This window comes from Apteryx rowi, unplaced genomic scaffold, assembly GCF_003343035.1.
Source record: "Apteryx rowi isolate R43461 unplaced genomic scaffold, aptRow1 scaffold_49, whole genome shotgun sequence".
NCBI classification, from domain to species: domain Eukaryota; kingdom Metazoa; phylum Chordata; class Aves; order Apterygiformes; family Apterygidae; genus Apteryx; species Apteryx rowi.
In genome coordinates, this window is record NW_020450749.1 from 2,385,496 (window position 1) to 2,403,706 (window position 18,211).

Here is an 18,211-nt window from a genome sequence, read left to right on the forward strand (position 1 = left end):
GGAAAAAAAAAATTAAAAGAATATGAAGTAGCTGGCAAGGCAGAGAGCTGCTTAGATCATGTCATTTGCATGGAAAAAAACTGCAAAGCAGGTTTTAATTTTTCAAAACCATATTTCAGGATAAAACAAATACAAAGCGATTACCTGGGCCCTTGGATATGAACCAGAAGAGCCAAAATCCTTGGAGGGATTTATTTTTATGGGCAGTACTTCAAAACCGGCACAAGATGGCAAACTATTTCTGGGCTATGGTAAGGTTTGAGCTATAGCTGCTTCAGATGAAGTATTGGCATATTTCATATATATGAGATTTTTTTGCTCAGCCTTGCAGTTAAGATGACATATGTTCAGTTCTAAAACACTAGATGTGGCATTTATAGGGCCTTTCATCTCAGAGTGGCTCATGCCCATAAGGGCCAAAGGCCCTGACAGAGAGGGAGGGCAGAGCAGCAGCGGGTGTAAATCAGCACAGCTGAAGCTCTGCTGATTGACATCAGCTGCAGAGCTGAGCCTTTGTCCTCCTTGCTGCTGATGACTCAGCTCTCAACCCTGGATTTTGTATCTTCTATAATAGGTCAATTGTTTGTTTGGGTCTTAGAGTGGTCAGGAGGGGAGACACTGCAGTCATGTATCTTTAGCTTAAGTGCAGTATCTGTAGAGAACACCAGTGTCAAAGTCTCAGGGGCTGAGCTTCAAACTGGCATAACTGGCACCTGCTTTACACTCCTCCACAACCTCATCCATCTGCAGTGCAATGCCATAGCTTCCCTCTCCTCTCCCTTCCCTGTGGAAAGGCCAGGCCCTGCTATAAGGCTCCATCTGTGAGCTTCCAGCTAACTGCATCTGGCACAGGGAGGGTCGTGGAAAGGGAGATAACTGCGGCATGGCTCTTTAGCCAGTGTGTATGTGCATACAGACACATCGCCTTGCATGGTCTTGTGTTTAACGCAGCCCCACTACTAGAAGGCACGTTTCTCAGCTGCGTGCTGTTGTTATACCTCTGCCAGATGTGCTCCCTCCATCCCCATATGTCTTTACACAGGGTCTCAACACAATCATGCTCAAGAGATCTGGGCACTGTAAGAGTATTTTGCTCTATTTCCACAGACCATTTTTCTACTCTCAGTCCTTGACCGCTACCCAAAAATCAGGCCCTTCTAATGTGAATTGTAAGCAGGATACCCAGCGGTCTCCAGCCTTGTATAGACCAAGAACTACCAATAAGTGGTTTGACTCTCAGATATCACCAAAACTGTCATTCTGATCAGTGTTTTAAACTTTCAAGTCTGTATTTAAGGGAAGGTTTTTGCAAGAGGAGAAATGCATAAATATTTTTGGTTATCTGTGTTTGTTAGTGAAGTCTTCACCAGATCAGAAATGCCCACCTGTGTATGGTAACACCAGCCCCTCCTTTCAACTTTACAGGGTCAGGAGGGTGTAGCTTCAGCTCTGGCAGCCTGCAAGATCCTTAAAGAAATGTCCCACCTGGAGATGGAGACTGAAGTAGTATGTATAATGAAAGAGGCCAAATATGAGCAACTTGCTGTTGGTAAGTAACAGCAGCTTTTTAACAGCATCAAAAATTTAAGAGGTGACGACCACTGGAAGGAAAGCAAATGAAAAAATCCTCTTCAAGTTGTAAAAGGTCGACTGTCATGAATAATTTAACACTCTTGCAACACAGCCATTTCCAACCATTCAAATATCACAGAAGTAGGACTTAAAAAAACAAACTCCAAATGCTGATTTGCAAGGGGGGAGAAAGGGGGAGCATGTTCTAACACCAGTCCCTGGTATGCATGGAAGAAGCTGCATGTTGCTATTTTAAGTTTCTGCTCTTAAAACAAGATGTATTAAAATGATGGGCAAGATAGAATAACCAAAATACTTCCAGGCTCACAGCACTCTGTTTTTCCCATGCTATTAAGCTCATTCTGTAACAACCATTAGAGCAACAAATTTTAAGGCTTGTCTTCACTGCTTAAGATAATTCAAGATTGCCTCATGCAAAGGAGGGCCAGCTGCACTGCAAAACGCTGCAGAACTCCCAGGTGAGACTCACTGGCTTGGCAGCTGACAAGCAGCTCCTACCTGCAGCACTAGGCATTCAGACAGCAGCAGCACTGGAATGCCAAGCCCCCCTCTCCCCCTTTGCTCAGCRTGAAAACACATTTGCATATGAGTTTTTCTGCTAATTTGACATCAAGTCTAATTTGTACCTCAAGGTAACAGTGCAGTGAACAGAAGACATTAGAATACACCACATGTAGAAATGCAGAGGCTACTTCTTTCCCCTTAAACCTAATATATCAAGCTGCTGAAGGCTCATGCAGACTTTGCTGTCATTTATACACAGATCACATTTTTTCCCTCTTCTCACAGTGCCATTATTATTTGTGAAGTATAAGAGTCAGGTTCTAATATAATCATAGGGCTCTAGTAATTTAGTCATGGAATTACAGGGCCTAATCCAACACACAGAAGTCTGCTCCTTGGCTTTGGTAAGCATTAAATCGGATCCCCAGTTTCCATTTCTGGCCTGGTTAACACTGTCAATATTAATTAGAGAGAGCATTCTTTAGAAATGATAAATACCATTGTCAACTGCAAAAGAAATCTGTGCATCAGCCTATTGTAAGTGATCTTGATCCTTCCCTCAGTCATCACAGTGCAACAACAAGGTGTAGACTGGACTAGGAAAGGTACCAAGATAATTGAGTGAATCAGCACAATGAAACAAGCTGACACAAGAAATCAGATCTAATCTAATGATCAAACCTTGACTTTTTGGCACACTGTTCATCCCAATTTCTGAGCTCCACCACCAGTTTTTCTTGAAATAGAAAGAAAGAACTATGCCACAACACCCTACTAAGTCTAACATTATTTTATGTCTAACATCTATGACTTAAAACCAGGCATTTGTTGGCTACAAGTCAAAGCTGAGCTGCTCCTTTTGTTTAGTCTATTCAGGCAAATGAGGGCAGCTTGGCGACTCATACTTCGAAGTTTAAGGGAATCTCCCAAGAGATTTGTTTTTTTTGCCTAAAACTGCACGAGGCAGCTACAGAAGGACTGTAACATATTGACATGTCTGTAGAAGAACTGAGAAGGAAATACTTCGCAGTAGGAGGGCAAAAAAAATATTAAAGAGCCTCAGAGTTGAGAAGGAAACATGCAGATAGAAGGAGGTGAGAGGGAGGTACTGAGAGATTCACTCCATACCTTCCTGTAAATAGTGAGAATTTAAAAATTACAACAATTCCAGTGATTCTTTCACCTAGGCAAATCTATTTTATCTGCTCTCTGCTGCAACACGCATACACACATGCATAAAGCTGTATCGAGTTATTCTTGTGTCCAGAATGATTCCTCTCTCCCTCTCTTAGCTTTCTCAGGCTCTTTTCAAGTACTTGCAGATTTCTCCAGGACAGTAAGCAGCATCTGGCAATGCTCTGGCTTGGGTGCCACCATATTGTGCCCTACACACATCACCCTCTTCCCTCACATTCATCTTTCATGACAAGATCCATTTGTCTATGTTTCTTTCATTTGGCAGAACTGTTTAGTGAATGCTATCACAACAGCGAGGAGAGAGCGTTTGCTCTACTGGTGAGGAAAAATCAATATTGGAGCAAAACCACCTGCCTTCAGCTGGCTACAGAAGCAGATGCAAAATCTTTCTTTGCACATGATGGTGTCCAGGTAAGCTCCACAGACACTTCCCTCACCACCTCTGCCCCCAGGGCTTTGAAGCATGTTGGACACAGAAGAGGGTAGGTGCAGCAACTGAGCAACCCCATGAAACGCATTCCCCTCAGAGACATTCTTCTGAGAAGGAATTCTTTCCTCTCCCTAGCACCAGGCGAAGAGGACATTCTGCTGCATCCTTGGCAAAACTACACAGTTCCCTCTTTCCCCTCCCTTTCATGCAGCTAGCACTGAGACAAGTGCACTGAGAGAAAGATACAGTCCTCATTTCATCCTGTGCTTTTTCTCCTTCCTTGCTTACAGAGAAGCATCAGGAAGGCACTTTAGATTTGCCTTAGGCATAATGAAGCTGCTCCAAAATGTTAGGTAACTCCTTTACAGAGCTTGTTTAGATCCAAAGAAGACCTCACTGATAAGAAGTTAAATCAAGTTACTATTCAGCCTTGCCCCCACATCCTGAGATCTATCCACATTCACAGAACTAAATTAAGAGTGGTGGTGCTTTTAACTCCCAATGGCTGGCTCACACTTTCTTAGTAGCAGATGAGTACTATTTCTCAGTAGTACAGATGATGCTTAATACTACTTGAATTGCTGTTCTTTCCACTGCCCTCTCCTAACTTTTTGCGTACACAGAAGAACCTACAGAAGGATGCAGAGTGCCCGTTTGCTCTGAAGGTGTGCCTGCTGTCTCGGTTTTCAGAGCACTACCTGATCTTCACTGTCTTCGGAGCCACAAAACATAGCTGTACTTGAGCTGTGTGTGTATTTTTGTGGTGTCAAAGTCATCTCTGCACTCTGTTTTCTTGACTTTCAGGCCTTCCTGACAAAAATATGGTGGGGAGACATGTCTACAAGCACACAGATCTTGAAGTTAATCTGTGGATTCTGGTGTCCTCTCCTAATCTACACAAATTTAATAGCATTCAGGTACAAACCTAAATATTTGGGTGCAAAAGATGATTGAAGGAAGAAAATGAGTCATGAAAAATACCCAAGCTCAAAATTTCACATGTAAGTCATGAGAATCATAAAATCACCTCTGAGGGTCAAAAGAAGGCTTGCACAACTATTAACACAAGGCTTGCACAACTATTAAATCATTTTTATATGGAACTTAGTGATTTGTGCATCCTGTGCTAGTACCTATTCTAATGCTTAAAACATGAATGCTACACAGCTTCATGCAGATCACTTCTATTGTGCCCAGTCCAAAGAAAAGCCTATTGGAGTTCTGTCAGCTTTAGCTCCAGGTATAGCACCCTCTGCTTCTAGATTTCAAGACGCCTGGTTCAAACCTCAGTACCTGAGCAAGGAAAGCAACCAATTATCAGCCACAAGCGTTTGGAACCATAAGTTGGGCTTAAAAACACAGGATTGACATGAAATTAATTAAGATTTCAAAATTTAATATCCTATAGGATATCTTCGTTAGTCTTCTAGCCTTTGGAGCTCATACTTTTCTGCTTTTGTCACTACGAAGATGGCTAGAATCTCAGACTTTCAAAAAAAAAAAAAAAGAAAAAGAAAAAGCCAAGATGCTCAGTGAATCATAAGAATCCAGGAACTGAAACTTTAAGAAAACCTCCAAATATTGTGAGGCTAATAACATGCTATTCTGAAACGTGTGTTTCTTTCAACTCTTAAACCAATTATAAAGCAAGAGGAAAGCTTGTTTGCCATCACTGACTCCAGACTCATTCTGCCAGTATCATTAAAGATGGCTTCTTCTTGGCATAGTGGGTGCCAGCTTCACAAATCCAAGTAATTTAATGTGGAGTTTCAGCAAAATTTTCATGGAAGAGTTTAAATTATGATTCATATGCAAAGTAAGCTGTTCCATGTTTGCTCTTTTGAGGACATCTTTGCCTCCTTTTCCTAGAAATGCAAGACCTGAACACCATGTTCCCTCCTGCTTCTGGCATTTCCTTTCTTAACTACTACTAAGCGCGGCCAGGAATGGAGCATTGAGGTATTGTCTTCTAGGACTGACTGTTCAAATTCCTTCCTAAATATTTTGAGGAAACTGAGCATCCTACTCCATTTTTGTGAAGCAGATGTCAATGATCACTTCTTTGAATCTTGTGCTGGCTTCAGTTTTCCCCTTAGAAATATACATAAACTTTAGCCCTGTAAATTCTATTTATTTGATTGCTTCTCAGCAGAGCAAGTCCAAGCCAAGTACATGCAAACAATTCTGTATGAATGCCAATTCAGTAGTGAAGAATTGCTATCCATCATCTTTCAATTAATGAGATTATTTCTTTACAGGGAAGAAAAACAATCAAAGAATGAGCCAGAGCCATTTAGAGAGCTGGACAGTTTAGATACAGAGAGGACTTTGTTTTTTTCCAAGGAAGAAGATAGGTAAGTTTAAAATGATCATTTAACACAACTTTTGTGACAAAAATCAAAGAACAGGACACTTCTTGAGGATTAGCAACCAGCTAATGATCTAAGGAGCAGCTGAAGGACCCAAGGTCATTACTCTTCAGGAAGTGCTGTGCCCTCTGATTACTGTTGTTGTTACTCTGTAAAAGGAATATAGATGATACACAGGGATATAGCACCATTTTTAAAGAGATACAACAACTTTACTTGGTCTGAACAGGTCATTTCAACAAAAAAGGGAATCTGGTTATTACCCAGGAACTCAGAAGTAATTTCCTGACATTCCTTTCAACTGGTGATGCCTGATATACCTTGGATTTAAGATCTAATCCACTGTAGGATTACTGAATTGTGCAGAAAGAAGGTACTCAGATAAACCTTATGTTATTTGAGTCTACCACTGCATATCTTCCTATGAAAGCTGCACCAGAAATAATATTTGCAAACAGCAGCACCTGGGAAATTTATGGTAAGCGAGTTTTCCATCATGCTAGTGCTCTTCATATGTATTTTAAAAGATAGGCCCTGAGGAACCTGAAGTATAGCAACAGACTTATGAGTTAGAGGGAACATTACAGAAAGAGGGAACTGAGCACAAAGATTGTCACTTGCTCGTGGTCATTCACAGATCTGTGATTCAAAATTCGTAAATCCCATCCTATAACCCTACCACAAACTCGTCACCAAGACCTGGAAGGTCACAAGGATTTAAGTTAGAACAGGAAGACTTTTGATTGGCACAAAATTCTCTTAATGGCTAACAAGTGCTAAATAGCCACTTGTATTAAATACATACTTTTCAATGATTTAAGGAGAATACTACTGAAATATCTGAACAGTAGTGGGGTAGTGTCATCCACAGTACAGAGTGCTGGACCAAGCCAGAGTTATTATGTTCTGTTTTACGCTCTGGTGTTTAACTGCTGGTATGTCAGAGAAAATCATTAGTTCTTCTTTGTCCCTCCCTAACCTATAAAATAGGTCTAAGAGCATCTGCCTCTTGGGGGCTATTTGTAAATAATGTCATAAAATGCTTTCATATCCTGCATGAGATGTGGTTTAAGGCTCTTGGTCAGTATTTTGAGTGTTCCACTTGTTATTATCTCAGAGATTTATTTTAACAAAGGGCCCCTCTCCCTCCGAGATACAGTTTGCCTTCAGAATCTTACAGTAAAGCTGCAGTTGTCCGTTTATGATATTAGTCTGTTACCATGAGAATGTTTCTGATGATATCATAAATTGAGAGGTAGTGTAGAATCAAGCACAGAGAAGAGGCTGGCTGTTGGGGAAGCTCTTCTTTATAACAAATATAGTTAATAATTAGCAAGAATATCAAGGGAAATTAAAAACTTGCAAAGAGTCATTGTTTTATTTTTTGTGAAAACATACCCTAGAGTGCACATCCTTCCTTACAGAGCACACCTCTCAGTGTCAGAATCACAAAATTAAAGATCCAATAACATTCTTAGCTTACACAGCCAAGCAGTTTACATGGAAACAAAGCCTCACACTAAGATCAGATTGCTGCCAAATTGAGGGAAGTCATATTTTCTGCACAGGATAATTTCCATTTCCAGTAGATAGCACTTCAAATTCTGGAAGTGCTGCAAAACCCACTGCAGATGTACAGGCCAAGTTTCCTTTCAGTTACCAAAATACTTGTGTAATTCCACAATAGACAAAGACTACATTAATGAATAACTTTTGAGCTCGACTTTTTACTAAAAGGCTTCTACAATACTCTTTTTTGCAATTTACTCTAATTTAACCATAAAGGGCAAGATTGCAATGCCAATAATTGTGTCAGAGACTAAAGCATCCCTTCAGTAGTTCTTACAGACTTCAGCAAAGCTAATCAAGAAATACATACTTAGCGTGATCCAGCACATTTCATTCTGGGTCTAAAGAGGAATGTTTTAAAGTTATAGCAACAACAACAAGGATGTCTCTATGAGCATGTTACAAGAAGCGTTTAGAACCAAAATAGCACTTAGCACCAAAATAATTTTAGGAACTGACTTGCAAACTTAAGCTGGCAATTTGTTTTTCTTGTCTATTATTTCGGATGATAAATAGCAATTAACCAGATTCCCCCCTCCCCTTGTGTACTTGCACAGCGTTTGTACTACATGCAGGAACACACTGAAGTTATAAATCAAAATAACAGAACAAAACTGAAACAAGAACATACATTTAAGCCTGATATGATTTTGTTTTACAAAACTGCTGTTTTTGACTAGAAATATTTCTGCTATGGTAATGTGATCTCTCTGACTTCTGCAGCCTTCCTTCATGCCCCCACCAGCATCTGCCCATTACTATCTTATAAGAAGCATTATATTGAATAATACTGGGCCTGTTCCCATGAGCTAATTTTAGAAAATTGTCACCAAAACTATGTTCTTTTTGTTTTCCAGAGGAAATGGTAAATTGGAAAAGCAGAACCCTTCTGAAAACATAGCATGGGCAACATTCATGTTTACTCGTTGGAAAAAATTCTGGAGTGCCCCTGTAACTGTATTTATGGGCAATGTTATAATGTACTTTGCTTTTCTGTTTCTGTTTACTTATGTCCTTTTACTGGACTTTAAACCACCTCCCCCAGAGGGTCCATCCAGTACAGAAATTATACTTTACTTCTGGGTTTTTACTCTCGTCTTGGAAGAAATCCGACAGGTCAGTAATATACTATATATCTCAGCAGTAACACAGTGAATCTTGAGGTAATATTTTGAGTAGATTTATAATCTGTATAATCACATAGGCTAGAAGATACCAAGTGGCAGGAGCAGTTTTGCACAGAAAAGCAATACAGAACTTACATTATCCAGAACACCCCACTCATCTCTCCCACAACAAGGTCTTCCTCCACCATATATCTGTAGCTCCCCCTCTGTTTTTCCATCCTGCTCCAGCCGTAGTCAATAGTCAAATGGGCTTGCTAAGACTCAGATATCCTTTACTTTGCCAGGTTAATCTAATTTTACTCCTGARAACCAGATCCTTCCACCACAATTAAGATAATCTGGAACTTATCTTCTGCACCTGAAGTGCAGCACTCAACCCCACATCCTTTTAGGAGAATCATCCCCTGCTTGGGACTGTTAAAAAATAAAAAAGAGGAGTTGATGAATTCAGACTATTTGTATTTTTCCTAAAATACTTCCCAACTCAAAACATTAATGGATCTTTTCTATTTGTGGGGGAAAGGCATGGGTTTAGGATTTCTCCATTAATCTTCCAGTTATTGGTTTTGGAATATCCTCAGTTCAGCTACTGAAATCATGTGTGAGTAGTGCTATTTTACATTGCCAGCCGTAGGTGCATAGAACTATTTGTCCTCTTTAGGCTAAAAAGCAGTTATAAACACTTATTCTGGAAGAACAAATAGGTGTTCTTTATTTAAGCAATAGGGACAGTGTAAGGGATCCCAGTTTGTTACAAATTATTTGAAAATTTGCAGGAAGACTGTAAACAGGAGCAGAGGGGAAACATCTTGATCAAAGAACACTTCATTATAAACCTGTAAAACATGAAGAGTGCCAGGCTGAAACCCAGTTAAGACAGCTCTTTGTTTAAATCCTCAAATGTGCACTCACTGACAATTCAAGTATACGGATGCTTAATTTGCATGTACTGTTTAGATAGCAGTGTCCACAAACTGAACTCTTTCTGGAATTTTTCCTTTTTTTTTTTAAACAGCCAGAGCTTTGACAAAATTTTAAATCAGACCTAAAAATTCACAAGGTTAATATCACAAGATTAAAAATAAGTTTGGATTTATTTCTTTTTCACCCAACTTCTGGATTTTAAGACAAAAAGCTGAGCTCATGGTTTCAAGCTTTTTTTTCTATTACACTAGAAATTTGGTTTTGCTTTTTGCAATGAAAGAGATAAAGAGAAATGGGGATCATGTTAAAACAATGAAATAGTGAAATGTGAAATAGAACAATAATGATGATCATTTCTCTTTTACAGAGTTTCTTTACAAATAAAGACACAAATTTAATGAAAAAATTTAAACTGTATGTAGAGGATAACTGGAATAAATGTGATATGGTGACCATTTTCCTCTTCATAATTGGAGTGACCTGCCGGTATGTATCTGTTCCATGTGATGCAGTCAGCATTAGTAACATGGGTTACGTGTGGCAGTTGATAGAGTCTCATGTGCACATGAGGACAGGCTATGGCATTTACTTTTACAAGTTTTGAGACATGTTTCTACAATGAAAGCCTCTAAATTTCTGTTGAACCATAGATACTGCTCTAGACACCACAAAAAGACTTACTGGTATATTCGAACACTTGTACAGAGAAGTTTTGTTTTTTCTCTTCTTTTTTGAATTCACATTTAGTCAACAGTATAATATCCTCTTTTTTTAATGTCTCATTGCTTTTCACAGCTGTGATGACTGTGGCTCATGCGGCCACAACCCTGAAGTACCTGCCATTTCCTAACTAGGCTATGCATGGAAACTGAGTGTAATTGAGAAAAGACTTCTTAGCAATATTTGCTGAGATTTGATATTTCATTTGATGTGTTTTGCAGGATGCTGAACTCAGCTTTTCAAGCTGGCCGTACAATACTTGCCATTGATTTCATGGTGTTTACACTTAGACTCATACATATTTTTGCCATTCACAAACAACTTGGACCAAAGATCATAATTGTGGAAAGGATGGTAAGTGTGCAGTCCCTCTCAGATCAATACTCGTGCTTCTAAAAAACAGCAGGAAATCTCTTCTTTGCCCTTACAAAGGAAATCAGTTTATAATCTTTTTTTATTTTTATATTTTTAAGCTTGAAATTTTGCACATACTGTGTTATTTATCACTAGCAATAGATGTGATGAGCTCAATATAGATCCTGCCAAAGACCTCTGCAGTGTAATAACTTGGGCCAGATTTACTATTCCTTATACCTTATATAATCATTAACCCCCAGATCTGGCAAATCAGGGCTACAGGAGCTTTGGCTTATGCACTGCTTTTCCTCTTACTTCAGAAGCTCTGTGCATTTGGACACAGCTCAGACAGATGACAGATCATTTACTGAAGGACAAGCCATTTACTCACACACACTATTCCACTGGGGGAAACAGATTGTGTTATTTGCAAGAAACATGAAAAAAAATCTATGAAGATAGCCTGATTCAGTGCCTAGGATAGTTTTAAGTTGCCTGCAGGAGTTGTTCTCACTTGTGTTTTGTAACCATAAGTTGTAATAAAAACATATTAGTGCTTTGTGAGCATGTGTTGGAAGATTTTGATAAAAGATTTTTATTTATTACTGCACTCCTGAAGGAAACGAGACATTAGGACTATGGTTATTATGCTTGGGTATGTGTCAGTACGTTCAAGTAGCTTTTTATTTAGGCATGTTAATCCTCTAGGCCAATTAGCTCGTTTAACTGATTAATAGGAGTTCATCTAATTGCAAATGCTATCATAGAATCTACAAATATTTGAGTTGTGACTCACAGCAGAGCTCAGTAAAAGCCCTACAGTCTAAACAAGCCTCTACATTGAATAAACACAACTACTAAGCTATTTGGTTCTGTCTACAAATACTGTAGCTGGAACTCTGACATGACATTTACTTGGAGTAGCAAAAGCAAAATAGCAAATAAGTATTTGTTCTTGTACATTATCTAACCTACAGCAGTAGTAGACTTTTACTGTAAGAGAATAAGTCAAATCTACAGTTCCTAACTCCTCCTGGCTCTGTACCAAGCTCAACCAGGACCCTGAACAAATATGGTTATGTGACTACTATGTTAGCATTGAAAGTCATGAGACAACACAGAGATAAAGAAGATGCAAGTAAGGACAAAAAGAACAGCCTAGACAAAACCATAAAATGGGACCTTTCATCTTCCCCCCATCCAAGCCAACACAGTGCTGTGGCTTTGGTGGTACAAGATTGAACCTTACATCAAAGGAAAGAACAACAATGAAATTCACTTCAGCAAATGATATTTCTTTGAAAGGTTCATCAGGGGGGTTCAAGCAAGATCATTTTGCTTGAATAAAGAAGCAACTCAAGATTGTCTCTTACTGCCTTTCTCCTTTTTAACCTTGTTAAAGAATTGCTGAAACAACTTTGATAGCTGCTAAAATGGGATACCAGTTAAAGGAGTTTGCAGAGAGACTGCAGGTTGGAAAAAAGTATTTCTAGATTTGCCACTGCTCTCTCTTAACTATGACCCTATTACAGTCCTGCAATACTGCCAAATTTGAAATCATCTGGAAACAAAATAAATTGGTGGAAGTTAGAGATATACCCACTGTCTCTTTTTTCCTGGCTTAGATACCATGTTACCAAATGGAACTTCAAGTAACCTCTTGCAGGACTGAAATACCTATGCTTTGGGATAACTGCACAATCATATAATGTAATTGATCTAATCTACAGTCACTAATGAACTCTGCCAAATTAGATGGGAAGAGGATGAATTGTTCCTCTTTCACTGGGAGAAAATTATTGCACCTGAAATATATATTTGATTTTTTTTTTTAAGTGTTTTAGGATTCAATTACTTCTGTTTCTGTAGAGAAACACAATATTTAAAAGCAGGAAGTCCTGAAAACAATCCCCCAAATGCATTACTTGGCTTGGAAACCTGAGAGAAGCTACCTGATCCTTGCAGTCTTCAATGTCTGCTCTAACAGGGGATCAGAATTCATCAACAAGCAGTGTCATCTGGGATTCGCCGTTGTAGTAGAACTCTTGTAATTCACAGTAAAGCAGTCAATGGTACTGTGAGATCTCACAGAAAATCTGCATTTAAAAGGTAGAATAAGATTCATTCATTCATGAGATGCATTCATCACTAAAAGGTTAAATGACTCTCATTTTTAAATGCTAGATGACCAAAAAGCATTTAAAGGTTTTAATTTAAAACATGCTTTTATCTAAATGAGCTAGCAAGGAAAAATGCTGATTACAGAACAAGAACTATATGATAGCAGCGAAGTCAAGAGATTTTGTGCACGGAATTGTATCTTATCCCACCTACTGGATTCTGAATAAGCTTGTAAAGAAACAGAATTATCTGAACAGTTTTTGTTTGGGAAGACTGCTATTCTTTGGTTACTCTATTACAGTCACCTCTTCCCTTTTTTCCCTCCCGCCTCTTTTTTAGATGAAGGATGTTTTCTTCTTTCTGTTTTTCTTGAGTGTGTGGCTCATTGCCTATGGTGTGACAACTCAAGCTCTGCTTCATCCTGATGATGGCCGAGTGGAATGGATATTCAGAAGGGTGCTTTATCGTCCCTACCTTCAGATATTTGGCCAGATTCCACTGGATGAAATAGACAGTGAGAACATTTTTTTTTCCCCTCCTAACCTGGCCATTTTAGAAAACAGACTTCCGATCAGGACATGGAATTCTTTCCCACTATTGTCTTGTTTGTCTTGTCTTTTTTTTTTTTTTTTTTTTTTTTAAACTCTGTCCTGCAGGCCAAAGCTTTCACATTACAATGATGTGACAATTTTTTTTGCACTGAGAGATAATGTACAGTATGAAATTACACTAGAGCATCAGGGTTGGCCCTATTTAAGCAAACTGTTGAAAGAAACAGTCACACAAGGATTTGCAGTTTTAAAGGTTGGCATACTTTGTTTCACTTAAATCCATTTCTGGTCAACTTAACCTAGACCCGAATAAGCCTTGTGTAAACTGAAATAACAGGACCTACATACATTTTGGCAGCAGTTTAACATGACAGTGTTAAAGTAGTACAGCTATGCCCATAAGCAAACACTTGTATTTTAAAATAAATATTTCTTTAGAGTCTTTACTTTGGAAGTAAAGCTGACCAAATTAAATAAAGCTAGTAATTGCATATGTGACACATTTCAAACAAAACAAAATAAAAATAATCATAAGACATGGAAATACTTAGCCATAAAGGTTTAGAGGTGACATTTCTGATAGAGAAGTTGGTAAAATACAGGGTAGGCCATCTCCCAAAGAACAGAATGATATAACTGATATATTGATATATCTGATATAATGCCACAGAACCTAACCACAGTAACTGTGCTAAATGTCAGTGACAATACTGAAGYGGGGTTTAAACTTGAAATAATATAGATGGAACCAGAAAATCCCATAGACGGAAGCAAACAAGAAAGCATTCTTTCATGTTCACTCTGCTTAATAGAAAAAGTATATGTCTTAGAAAAAACAAAAAAAGATTGAATGAGGCAAGAGAGCAGGGATGGGATGCTCACCTGGATAAATAACTGGCTAAAAGATAGGAAAGAAATTGAATTACATGGACAACTTCTAGAAGGGAGCCACTTATCCTGGGTCTCCTCTGGGGCTTGTTCTATTCAACAATATGGGAAAGGAGATGAGTAATGAGGGTGACAGCATTTGCAGATGAAACTACATTACTGGGTAGTAAAGACTAAAGCTGACACCTAAGCATTGCAGAAGACCCTCATGAGTGATAAAACATTAAACAGAATTCAGTTTAGAAAAATAAAAAGTAATGCACTTGGTGAAAGCAGTCCCAACTATGGTGAGCTTTGAGATAACTGCTTGCACTAAAGAATAAGATTGTGGGGTTGTGATAGATATAACCACTCAGTGTGGGGGGGGAAATCAAAGGAATCATAGGAGCAGAAAAGGTTTAATGGTTTTTTACAATCCGCATTTTTACTCTGTAAATATACCACTGCTGCCTGGGCAAGTCCTTCACCCATAAATTGCTGGACCTGGAAGAATGTCCCAGGGAAATGTCAGTACGTGCTTTTCCTGTTCTTACACACGGCTCTATGAATGTGCTATGGCCATAGATGCAGACAGGATACAGAGCTAGCTGGACTGCTAGTCTGACTCAGTGCCACTATTCTTATTAGCCTCAACTGCTAGCTCAGATGTACAAAGTGGTTTTAAAATTTGGAATGAGGAATCCCATTCTTAGCTCTTTAACGTGTTTTCTCCTGTAAATTCTCCTCCAAGTATGTAAAAATCTCCTCCAAGTTCTGGAGGTCTGCATTATCCTGCTAAAGTTGCAAACCTCTTGCACACCAAAGCAATGTCTCTTCATGTACACAACCTGAATATCTGCATTTTCATAAAACTAAAGACATGGATATTAGTTCACATAAATGATCTTTCAACTGCAAGAATGAGCTCAGTAGCTCAGTAGTCAGAGAGCTGTCCTCTTGGTGTTAAGAGTCTTGCGTTTAAAATCCTGCTGCTATTCATAAGCAAGGTCAGTATGAAATTTACATATTACCACAATATTGGGCTTGAATTCTAATAATTGTAAAATATTCAGAATAAAATTGTGCTGCTGTCTATACATAGCCAAGATTAAATCTCATTTTAGTAGTCAGTATCATCATTGGCCTTGATTTGTATCTTAGCAGAAAAGGTATTAAATATTTGCATCCATCCATGTCATTAGTTCTTATTATTAGATGACATGTTCAGAGATATTAATTCAGCTTTTCTTTGCATTTTACTTTTACTGCTATAAAATGCAGTATCTGAAACCCCAGGAACAATTTGTAATTCTTGTCATTCTTTGTTGAAAGTACAAGATCTTGCTCACCAAAATACAAAGTTATTGTCACCACGCTAATAAATACATGGGGTGGTAGGATATGTCAAAACTGTTGTTTTATTTCCCTATCTTCCTTTTCAGCATCCCAAATGTATCCTAGGAACTGCACGTTTAATCCACTGCAGATTCAGCAGGAGAATTCACCATCATGTCCTAACAACTATGCCAACTGGCTCGTCATACTTCTGTTGGTCATTTTCCTACTAGTCACGAATGTTCTCCTTATGAATCTCCTGATTGCTATGTTCAGGCAAGAGCCATTTCAATGAGTATCAAGAGGGAGACTGCAAAGGCTTAACTGAATGCACACATATACTACATAGCTCTTGGCTAGTCATTTTGGAATACATCAGTAATTTTGCTAATGAATATTAATTGGGTGTTGATTGGTAGACTTTTGCGATCTTATAGCTGTTAAGTTCATCCTTACTGTAGCCACATTAAAAACAARAAGAAAAGAAGCCTTTTTTACTGCTAAAAATTCAATAAACATACATAGAAGGGTCTGGATCCACAGCCATGTTGCAGCACAAGTCTGCAGGTGCAAAAGCAGCTGTAAACTTGGCAGGCTTAACAGTGGATGATCTGCACATAGGGGAACTGCTTGATGTTAACGCAGCCAATAATGATTTATTTGGCTGAAGAAAGGATCTGGCATGTTTGCCCATCTTGCCTGGGCAAAGTGGAATTACCCTTCTTTAAAAAAATATATATATACATATAAAAATATATATATTTTTTTACCATTTGAAGCCTGCAACTGCAATTATTTTAATATCTGACAACTTGCATGCACATCAGTTAAAAAAAAAAAGGAACAGCAAGGTTCAGCAGGTGGTGTTAATTTAAAGTAAACATAGGGCTATATTTTGTAATGATCAGCTTTAGCTTCTTGAGATAAAAACAATTAATAGAAAACCTTTTTCTTTTCTAACTACAGTTACACTTTTCAAGTTGTTCAGGGAAATGCAGACATCTTCTGGAAACTTCAGCGCTACAACCTAATTGTTGAATATCATGGACGGCCTGCATTAGCACCGCCATTTATCATTATTAGCCACATAACTCTGGTTCTCAGAAGAATCTTCAGAAAAATGGAACACACAAAGGAACATCTGGGTGAGCTGTTAACAAAGATCAAGCAACTGGAGACCCTGATACTCTCATAGCAGGCAACGCCAAAAGAGCAAACAGAATTTCAATAAGACAATGGCCCTAGTTTATTATTTTTAACAAAGAGCACCAGAAGACTACACATGAAAAATTAAGGCTTATAATGTAGCCTGTACTATATACAGAGTTTTCCACAATGCATTTCTTTATGCAACAGAGTTATAAGGACAAAAGTGTTGATATAAAACTGGGTAAAGTGGCTCAATTTCTGAAGAGATAACAATGGATATGTTTAATGAATAATGAATAATTGTCATTTCCATTTGCTCCTGAATTTTAGTAATTATTAAGCATGGAAAACCCTAAAAACACGTAAAATCTACTAGGATCTGTGGAATAGCCCATTACAGAGAGAGGGTGAGAGAATATTTACACTCACTCACTTACACTCATTCCTCCTAGCTATCAAGGCATGCTGCTGAAGCATCTCCAAAAATAAACAAACACATTAATAATAATAGGATTGAATTTTTTTCAAGAAAGCAAGAACCTGGCTGGTCAGGTCCTAGATTCAGTGGGTTTGGGAGCAGGCAGCAAGTGTATCCTTTCACCAAGCTTTAGGGAGGTACAAGGTTAGTATGTTACATTTAAAATACCTCTGTGAAATTGAGCTCTGCTTGTTAGCCAGGCCAACAGTTTTTCTTCTAAAATGAGACTTTAAGGGGAAGGGATTTATTCACAGTTTTTACTTCCTATTTATAACTGGCCTAATAAAGACAGATACTTTGGGTCTACAATATATAAGAAATTCAGTAAGTTTCTAAATAAGCTTAAATTGAATCACTGAAATAGGTCTGGGCAGTTCTTTAGAAAACTCAGGACTCATACCCAACTGCAATAAGGTCTCTTGAATTCCATTACAGGAAAAAAACTGTAGAAAATACTTGTTTTTACACTAAATTTTCATAACCTGACACTCCTGCAATGGCAAAGCAAGACTATTTAATTTTTCTTTAGCATAGCAGCCTCCCATTATTCAAACCAGCATAGAGGAAAAGGGAGAAAAATATGATTCTTAATATCTTTCTTTTCTTACAGAAAGAGATCTTCCAGATAGCCTAGATCAAAAAATCATAACATGGGAGCTGGTGCAAAAGGAAAATTATCTTGTGAACTTGGAACAAGAGAGGAAAGAAAGCAATGAAGAAAGGCTGAAGGTCACAGCTAATAAGTATGTTAATTTTCAACATTTCTGACTCACATTAAGTGAACCTTGCAAGTCTTCAGGTTTGAATGACATAAACATTCAGGTGCTTGTAAAGCTTATATGAAGAGTCTAACTAGAATGCAGTTAGGAAACACATTCCATGAAAAATGTGAGAAGATAGCATCACTACAATACTGGGAG

At 38.3% G+C, this 18,211-nt stretch overlaps 1 protein-coding gene across 1 annotated transcript in view; it reads left to right on the plus strand.

The window, feature by feature from the left end:
• The window catches only part of TRPM5 (transient receptor potential cation channel subfamily M member 5), a 43,197-nt gene that overhangs the window by 17,138 nt on the left and 7,848 nt on the right, over positions 1-18,211 (plus strand). The window contains exons 10-21 of the mRNA XM_026078936.1: positions 120-251; positions 1,426-1,549; positions 3,560-3,705; positions 4,529-4,641; positions 5,983-6,078; positions 8,520-8,778; positions 10,081-10,199; positions 10,655-10,787; positions 13,251-13,425; positions 15,772-15,940; positions 16,631-16,809; positions 17,902-18,034. Coding sequence (XP_025934721.1) covers positions 120-251; positions 1,426-1,549; positions 3,560-3,705; positions 4,529-4,641; positions 5,983-6,078; positions 8,520-8,778; positions 10,081-10,199; positions 10,655-10,787; positions 13,251-13,425; positions 15,772-15,940; positions 16,631-16,809; positions 17,902-18,034 — 1,778 coding nt within the window. The remainder of the gene's footprint in view (positions 1-119; positions 252-1,425; positions 1,550-3,559; positions 3,706-4,528; positions 4,642-5,982; positions 6,079-8,519; positions 8,779-10,080; positions 10,200-10,654; positions 10,788-13,250; positions 13,426-15,771; positions 15,941-16,630; positions 16,810-17,901; positions 18,035-18,211) is intronic.